Consider the following 9,303-nt stretch of genomic DNA (forward strand, 5'->3'; position numbering starts at 1 on the left):
TGTGGTATATACCTAGTAGGGAATTCGCTAGATGCGAAAATCTAAAGTATCCTCATGCAAATAAAAGATCAAGCCTACTGGTCTTCCGGAAGGGAATCTTACCTCTTATCAGCAGTAAGAGAGAAAAAGTCCTAAAAGTTTTAAACTAAGCAACCAAAGCTCCAATCGCGGCGGCATCTTATTTATCGTTCCCCGATGGCGGCAGGACACAGCGTCACATCCGCACAACCGAACAGGTTACCAAAGTACTATTAAAATTATAGCTTCTAACTATAGAGGCAAAATATCGACCCATTGCACTGATTTACAGCGTATGTCTATTTAAGTATACTGGAGAAATAGGAGCCTGGTTCCGGAGAACATGGTAGTAGCAAAAGTGAGATAGTTATAATACGGAGTAATTATAGTCAATCGAAGAACCATGCATAACACGAAATGCATTCTTGCATAAATATCTATATATCTTTTTTGATACAGAGTGGGGTAAGTTATCATATCATAACTAGTTAGTTAGTTATGAGCTTGAATGTTTGTAAGCACTGCACTGACGCCGTTTAAGTCAATGCATGCATGCATTGTAAAAATGGATACGCTCAAATACTTGACTAGTTAACTATCTACCTGTACGTTTCTCTAGATTGTCGATCGTTCTTGCGCTTTGACAATTCGGTCCGGGCCATAACCCGACTCCCTGGTTATCTACATCAGTGGCGTTGTGTTTGTGGTATTCGTATGCGACGCTCTGTCTGTTATTATTGTGGGCGACTTACCACATATTGAAGAGAACTGACTTTGAGAAAGTTACAATGACCATAAATATCAGGAAATGGGATAGCAATAGTGAAAATCGTCCAGTATCCGTGACACTGATGCCGATGACAGCTCTTATTGAAGCAGGTACCTTACTGCAAATAGAGACCAAGATGCGTTGAATACTGACGAGACAAAGTATGGTATTGACCATTCAAAAAGTAACAATAGCCCTGAAAGCCCAAATATCAAAACTAGCAAGAGGGGTTATCTCAAACACACAAGAGTCGCTCAAACGAAATCAGATAGCCTCCCATATGCCCGTTTGTCGCACAATATGCAATCCTTCAAAAGTAGTCAAAATAAAATCGAGTCGAGTATCATCCACGCGCCGAAAATTTGCAAATCCACAGATATACCGATGAAAATGGAAAAAGAAAATCTAGGGGCCTGTTCCCTCTTTTTGCTTTTGTAACTCTCCCTCCCTTCTATGCTTTTTTTACGCCTGTGTCCCATAATCCGGTCGCTAGATGGGCATATTTTTGCCCCCAGTCGTTAAGAGTCTAAAAGTCGTGGTATGCGAGAAAAAAGCGGTATTTCAAATGCATCGTCGGACGGGAATCACGCGGTTTCGTGTCGGTGTGAGACCCCGTCCGGCGAAAAGGACGGTCAGGGGCCTCGAAGCCGGGCCATAGGACCATCCCATCCAGTGGACACAGTCCATTAGCCTAGGCTTTGCGATCTGTGTTTGCAGTGAGACTCAGGGCCGCTACATCGAGATCAGCATCAATGCTGGACCGAGCCGGCGAAAGCAGTCTCCGCTCTTCTTCGGAAACTGCAATTCCGCCGCTGACAAGGAATGCCGAATCACGACGTCTAGACTGTTCCTCAGAGATATCCTTTGCGGGGGCCTTCTCATTGGGTTCGGGTCCCCGGGGATCAGTCTCCTCCATCCAAAAGCTCTGGATGGCACCGATGATCGATACAATGCCGCACGCCCACCACGCGAGCCCCGAGTAGCCGCTCGTTGATCCTCGAGAATGCAGAAAACCAGTGATTGTTGGTCCAAATGCTCGGCTGAGACTAGCGGTGGACGCAGCGGCACCGTTGATAGACCCGAGGACGGTGTGCGATGGGGCAGCATTGGCAAGGAGGATCGCGGTGGAAGGGAAAGCAATCACATGAAGAGTGATCTTGCTGATCAAGGCAGCGTACACAGCCGGGATCTGGAGGCGAGAAGGAAGCAAGATGAGATACGGTACGACAAAGTAAAGCGGCGGCCAGATTGCAAGCACAAAACGGAATGTTCGAAGTGTGCCAAAATGGCGGACCACAAACGGGAACAGCCAAAGCTGAGCAATCATCGAGTAGACACCCTGCACTGCCAGCATAAAACCAATCCTTTTTGTCGAGAGTGCCAGGCCCCCCGAGAATTGGAATGGAAGGGTCACGGTGTCGTTAGACTTAGGCGTGCTGAGGAAGACCGGCATAAGCTGGTCGAAGGAAACGCTATGGCTATGCAATTGTCAGCAGTGTATCAATGATAGAACAGTCGGTGGACGAAAATCTTACTATGCAAGTATACCATAGGCAATGATGTTCAATATGACCTGCTTTGTGAAAGCCTTTTGAACCCCACATCCCTTACTCTCCGACTGTTTCTCGACATCGTCGCCTTGGGAGACTACTTGTGGTCCCTTGACTGAAGACAAACGCGGGGAGTTCTCCTTGCTTCGGTAGCCAGGTGGAGGATCGTCATGCTCGAAATCCTCATTGAAGCCGAGCCCCTTGGCAGATTCTTCAACGCGCTCTGTGAAAAGTCTCTGGAAGGCGCAGATAATCCAACGACCGATCTCAAGACCGTGGTCCCGACGAAGTTTCCTCTCCGGGTGCGTTTCTTCAAGGAATAGAATGCCAATCGTGATTCCCAGTCCAAGAACAGCAACGCAGACAAGATTCGGCAGTAGAAAGGGGAATTGGTCAAAGACCGTTCCACGCTGGAATAGCCAGGGATAGTTGTCGCAGGGCTGCGCCAGAGCACCGCCCATGGCAGGTCCAACAATCGAGCCTAAACACCAGACAAACGGCATGATCGAGTAGGCGCGCGGTTGATGCTCCTTCACCGTCACTATCTCGGCAACTGTTGTCTGCAAAACTCCGATGTTTCCGTTGAGTAATCCGCCCAATGCACGGGCAATCATGGCAGTGGCCAAATTAGGCGCAAATCCGAATACGATCATGCTGATGGCCGTTCCGATCAGACCCATGATCAGGACTGGCTTTCTTCCGATCTTGTCGCTCATTCGGCCCCAGAACATTCCAGCTGTGAACTCAGCAAAGGTGAAAGAAGAGGTAATCATCCCTGCGTACAGGGCAATCTTCCCATCATTGGCCGTCACGTGAAAAGATTCGACCATGTAGTAGACATAAGGAAATATCGACATAAAAGCAATAGGCTCGCAGATGCGGACCAACGCTATGGGAAGGAGTCAGCAAGATGAATCTTCGAGCTTTCAACGTAGTAGATCCTTTAAGGCTAGGAACATGCAGTCCACTCCCCATTCCATCCTGTGAGGGCCAAACACAGCGGCGAAGAGACCGAGAATGGGATCTTGCACAAGGCACACGATACCAAAGGAGATTTGCAGGGTACATGCTAAAGGTGAGAGAGAGACCACTTACCCAAAACGAAGAGCTGGCGAGTGGGAAAAGCCTTGCGGTCATCGTCTCCAGCAGGCCGCCGCCCCTGCAGGCAGGAGGGCCTCTTGAACATCTTCTTTACTGATTGTTGCATTCACGTCCCCAGAGAGCTGAGCTTTATAAGGGAGATGCAATGAGGAACTGAAAACGAGTCCCTCCGGAGATCTTGTAGTCGCTATCGATTGTGATTGTGATTCTGATTGTGATTGTAACCGTGACGTTGAATCATGTGTTGCCCGGAACAAATCAGAGTAGGAATGTCCCCAGCAAACATTCACATACACCACATGGGAACATCAACTCCCAATAGATTCAAGAAGCAAATGTCCCCGTCGTTCACAGTAACTAATTGTGCGGACGAGAGCACCGAAGAATGGCGGGGAAGGATTGTTGATGTGTTGGAAGGAAGGAAGGGATTACTCCAAAACTTGGGGTTCCTGAGTACCAGGAATGGGAATTTGGACTTCAAAAAGGATTTAACGGAAGGGGAGCTTAAAGTTAAATGAAAGCATTCAATGTGGATAAAATATGTGATCAGGTAAAGGGACAGACACTAGAAGCCCAAAGCACTTTCTTTGCCTAACTGGAGAACGAAGGTGGATATGCATAAAGATCCACACCTTTTGCTAAGCTACGGTGTCTGCGGAGTGAAGAGGAAGACCACACGACAGTGGCTTGTCAGCCAACGAGAGATTGCAACATGGGCAAGGAGACAGTAATAGCTGAGAAAGGGGGCGGGAACGGTGCCAGCACCGCCGAGCAAGCGGCAGAGTTGGTATGAGTGACAGAATAGAGTCCATGAGAAGACCGGACCGAATCCACAGAGAAAGTCAGGCCTGCGCTCCCTGTATTACTCCGTACTGCTCCATACATCGAACGCGTAGACTAGGCACGCAAACCATGCTCTGTAAATCCGTCAGATCCATGGAATAGCCCAGCGCCCCGTTCTAGGGCCGCATCGGCGAATCGGCCGGTAAGACCCATGGACCTGAGCCCCGGGCACCGGGGAACAGTGAATGTTGTGTCGCCTAGACATCTAGAAGCACGCTAAGCGTGGCGTAGGGCGATAATGATCGACCCCCATCCTCATCTTCCCAGGAGACCGGTTTAGTGATAGATCTAGCAGGGCCGATATCTCCAGTTAGCGTCACAGGGGGCGTTCTGACGGGGACCGGGGAATTTGTGAAAAGCATCTAGGTTTGCTCGCTACCCCCGGGAGCTTGACTTGCGAACAAGAGCCAAAGAACAGGGGACCACGGTCCAGCAAAAGGGCGGGATGAGCCTCTGGAGTCTGGAGGAAGAAAGTTCGGCTCGCGGAGGCGGAAGAAATGCGGTGTACGGTATGTCGGACAGGGGGCACATTGTTATTGAAACTCTGGAGATGTCATCACCATGAAAAGTGGGCCAAGATCGTTCGGCGGTTCAAAAGAAAGACTGGTCACTCGAATTAATTATTATTGTTGGCCCGCGAATCAAACTGCGCGAACTGAAGGTGACCAACTAGTAGTCCGCTCGGGAAAATGGGAGAGGCATGGGAAACGAACCGCCAAGTCCGCCGTGAGACCAGACAGCAAAACGTACTCTATTATGCCCCTCCACGGTTATGCTTAATCTCTCTCACATTCTTTGTCAATATATTAACCCAATGAATCCTACTTGGGCGGTGGGAAAGGACAAAAAAGAAAGAAAATGAAAACAACTCAAGGGAGGAGAGGCTCTCGACCTACCTCACTTCCGCCAGCTAGATGACCCAGTCAGTCTCCACGATAATGCTGATGTAGAGAAATGACAATATTCCATATTCGACTAGAGAAGTGAGGAGGCCGACGGCGACCTGGAACCGATTGGCCCCAGCCAGTCCGGACCTTTGCGGTGTCCAAAACTCAATTTGTTTTGTCTCTTCTCGCCGTTCCCAGATGGGAAGGCCACAACTGACTCTACGGAGTCGATATTCCGAGAACCGCACACGGAAGATTCATCGCTAGATGTTTGACGCCCCGGGCCAGCCTGACGTGCCGGCGGGAATGGAGTTGTCCGTAGGGATAGAACAAGGGGCTGAAGTCTAACTCTGTATTGGCGAGAGCCCTCATGATGTGCCACTATTGGCCCTTCGAGTTGGCAAAATCCCCGATCAGCTCGCGCTAGGTCGGGGAATCTAACCAAGGGGACGGTATCATTTTTGAGAATCTGTCCTTTCGAATCCTGTTCCCTGGTAGCCTAAGCAAATAGTGTGAGATGTGGGCCTCAGCGCCTAGTTCGGGCATCGAGCCGCTTGAGATCTCGAGCCACGCGAGTGACGACGGGGATCTGGGACAGTTAGCCGCGTCTGGTGACTCTGGTGGTTCTGTTCGCGGAGACTCTCACACCGGATGCGATAGGACAGATGCTAATGTTTCGCCGCACTGGACAACCCACTAGAAAGCAGGGGATAGTCTGCTCCATCGAGGAGCCACAGGAAGTGGTCTGGGATCAAAGACGTCATATTCCAGGGAAGCGTACTACTAGACGGCCAGCTCCTCCGCCGAAAGAGGACCTGCTGCGATGCGGATTGCCGGGTGCTCAGTCGATGTCAAACCGTGGCTGGTGCTCTCCTGTACCTCATAGCTCATACCGCTTCTCCCGATCTGCTCGCACGTCTCTCTCCTCCCTCAGTGGGCCTTTCGACAGATGCGTAGAAGGTAATAGTGCATGATCCTTTTCTCAAATCTCGCGAAGCACCTCTCACCGCGCTATCTTCATAACGCCCTACACCGCTCCACGAAACAGGGAGCGGTTGTCCGCCCTACTCGCCGACTGATGATCCTGCGGCGTGGATACAGCGGCAGTCTCATGTGTCTCACCACGGGATCCTCGGTGTTGCTTGCTGCAATTCAGCGCACACACTTGGTAGGTCCAAGGCTTGGAACACGCATGCATCCATGTCAGAAAATCCCCGGAAGTGACAGTGAACACAGGTTAGAGCTCGTCCTTTGGGTAGTCTCACTTCAGACTGTCTACCACATGACCAGGATGCTTGTAGTATACGACGTATAGGATGATAATTGATGCTATGCATCCGGACCCTTCGGAGGTTACCCAGTCTGTTGATTTGCTGTAGTGAACGTGGTCGCTGCAGCAAGCTTGGTCAGGTGGGATCGGCCTTGCCAGATAGAAGCTATTTTCTGAGATTCTAGCGCTGCAGTGCCTCACAGTCTCATAAGCCTTGCGGGCTCAGTGTCGGTATATCGAGACAAACGGCCAATAATCTTGCTAACACAGGCGTGGTAGGGGTTGTTTGATGATCTGACACTCTGTAGCCCCAGTTACTCTGTGACAAGTGGGTTTCTGTACCTCGTAGAGACAAGGCGAGGATACAAAAAGCGAGCGGTGAAGCCCCGCGGTGCAGCACTACGCCCAAAATACAGATTGTTAAGCGAAACAAGCAATATCAGTGACGTCTTTCTGCGCATCAGCACCAATGTGTTATTCGAGAAGGCGACATCGTTCAGTCAGGATTAAAATCTTAGGAGTCATCGAGGTACCTCCGCCTTTCGGAGTCATGAGTCTTGTGGGGGCCAGGGTGCCCAATCTGACCAAAGTGACGGTGATCGTTCCATGTTGTGGTCCTACAGTTGAGCACGCGGAAGAGACAACGAGGTTGACATGGACACTAGAACGACTTTTTCCGCCTCTTGCTTTGCGGCTGGGTTCAGTAGCTGATACATTGTGGCCCAAGTTTGCAACTCTAGCTCCGGACGTGGGCGAACAAGTCACAACCCGTCGTTAAGCAACGTTGCAAAAGGCTCTATCGATAGTTTCAGACCACAAGGAGTGACTGGAACTAATATTGCGGAGAATGTAAGGTGTTTCTGCGGTGCCTCCTCACTGGTGATTACCAGTCCTAAGAGGAGGAACGCACACAATTGCAAGCTCATGATCGCCGCCGGGGCGCAGAGCGTGCCAGACTGTCGGGCCCCCTCTAAGCCTTCTAAGTCGAAGGGAGGGTAGTTTATCTCAGCGAGGTGACGTAGCGATTCCAATCAGATCACGGCCATTTTTCGGGATAAAGTGTTCGTGTTCATGCTGCTGTGTTGTCCGATATCCCTCCACGAATCGGCAGCATAGTTGCTGTGAAGAAGACTATCTAGTAGGGCCCAATCTTTGGGGTGCGTATTCTCTATTCGCCTAGCATTCAGTGCGGACCGACGTTTGCAAGGCAGGGATGCTAGTATGAGCCTATGAGGCATTGTTCAATGATTGTTGGCAAGCGTACTCCTTCAGCCGATGCAATCGTCTGAAACAAATTGGAAGCGTATGCGAGTCATACAAATGATTCCCAACGATTTATGATCTTCTGATGAGTGGAGAAACCCCAGTTTTGTCGCGCGCAAGTCTGACATTTGAAGAGGGTCAGACTTCTTGGTGTCTTCGAGAAGCGCAAATCGGTTGTTTCGAACAGAGCGATTGCGACCAAGTTCCACCACGTCGGCCTTTCATTTCAGCCGGAAGATCGTGTCAAGATGGCCTTTGCCACCCGGGTTTCACATAAACGCACCACAAAAAGGTTTCAATAATCCACGTTACCGAGCCATCTCCGTGGCATGTTCGGAGTAATTAGATTGTAGAACATCAATATACTCTAATTAACTTGCACTGTACTCCATAGAGTGGCACTGTTCCGCAGGATGCAGACTTTTAACTGGAGTATATGGTAGGCTGGAACATGCGACGGGCCAGTCAAGGACTATTAGGCTGTGGCTGGTGTGACCGGTACACTGGGATATACTCCCCCGGACGAATGGCGATGACATGTTCGAGAGTGCTGGACATAGTGTCGCCTTAGCAGTGCTGCTAGTGGTCCAAAATCTATCTTCACTTGAAAATGTTCCTGGAGTGGAGTGCACGGAGAAGTCAGGGGTTAGTTAGACTCAGGGGCTGACCGCCATATTCCGCGCGGTCCGTCTTACCTGCTGCCAAAAGACAAGACTCTAACTTACGGAGTAGTTGAAGCCCCAAAAATGATCCACAGCTAGTTCCTTTTTGCCCTGGAAAACCTTGACAGCGGGGAGTTCGAAGATCCCTGCCAAGTTCCCCATCGGACGAGATCCGGTGCCGCGGCGACGGATAACTGTTGTTCAAGGTTTGCATCGTTACGCCAATGGATCATGTGAGCCATGGATCAGGAGAGACCGGCGTGGACACTATCGAAGGGAACAGTTCCCATTCCTTGCGGATCCTTGCCCTGATCCACAAGCCTTTGAACTGTCAGCTCGGTCTGAAGTACCATACTCTGGGAGCGGATTCAATAGAAAGTAAGAGTAGCACAAGACTAGTTCTTTTGCCCGGCGGCTGGCGTATTGATGTCAACAAGGCTTTGCATAGATAATTGTCAGAAACCGGCTGGTAGCTGAAAACTGAGAGCACAAACATATACAGCCTTGCTACTAGTTCCTATGAACAGATTGTTAGCTCGGATTCCTTAGAACGGCACCCAGCTGACTTGGATTTTGTGTAATTAGTGGCTAGCGCGAAGTATGACAACTCCAGATCTCGGGCGTCGGTAACAACAACAATGATTTGGATGACGAGCTCTGCTCTCTGTTGATGTAGATCTGTGCAATGTTGATCAGAGCCATCTAGATAGTAAGAGCATATACGAGCTGACTACTATTGGGCCCCTAATACCTCTATCAGCTGAGTGAGAATGAGAATATTAGCGAAAAAAAAAAAAAAGAAAGAAAGAAAGAAAAGAAAAGAAAAGAAATGTTTGAAAGTCCAAAAGACACAATAGACAAGGGATGAACCTTCTGCATCCCCAGATTAGAATTATTCTTTTCTTCGCCTGCATCTGCGCAGTGTGCTCGGCGCCAACAG

General features: G+C 49.8%; 1 protein-coding gene across 1 annotated transcript; it reads right to left on the reverse strand.

Annotated features, from left to right (window-relative positions):
* Positions 1–1,326: 1,326 nt before the first annotated feature.
* C8Q69DRAFT_105904 (major facilitator superfamily domain-containing protein) lies at positions 1,327–3,836 on the reverse strand. Its single transcript, XM_028625060.1, has 3 exons — positions 3,433–3,836; positions 2,323–3,226; positions 1,327–2,265 (listed from the first exon to the last, which is right to left on the reverse strand). The coding sequence occupies exons 1-3, from the start codon at positions 3,542–3,544 to the stop codon at positions 1,479–1,481; spliced, it is 1,803 nt and encodes a 600-aa protein (XP_028481825.1). The 5' UTR covers positions 3,545–3,836; the 3' UTR covers positions 1,327–1,478.
* Between the last annotated feature and the right edge of the window lie 5,467 nt (positions 3,837–9,303).

The sequence above is a fragment of the Paecilomyces variotii genome, assembly GCF_004022145.1.
Source record: "Paecilomyces variotii strain CBS 101075 chromosome Unknown C8Q69scaffold_14, whole genome shotgun sequence".
In the NCBI taxonomy this organism is placed as follows: Eukaryota; Fungi; Ascomycota; class Eurotiomycetes; order Eurotiales; family Thermoascaceae; genus Paecilomyces; species Paecilomyces variotii.

What these genes read in the sequence shown, in the direction of transcription:
- C8Q69DRAFT_105904 (XM_028625060.1), bottom strand. Translation starts at nt 3,544, where the DNA reads ATGCAACAATCAGTAAAGAAGATGTTCAAGAGGCCCTCCTGCCTGCAG. An exon ending in TCGCCAGCTCTTCGTTTTGG is followed by an intron (nt 3,227 to 3,432) that starts GTAAGTGGTCTC and finishes TCCTTCCCATAG; the next exon opens with CGTTGGTCCGCATCTGCGAG. An exon ending in GCCTATGGTATACTTGCATA is followed by an intron (nt 2,266 to 2,322) that starts GTAAGATTTTCG and finishes ACAATTGCATAG; the next exon opens with CCATAGCGTTTCCTTCGACC.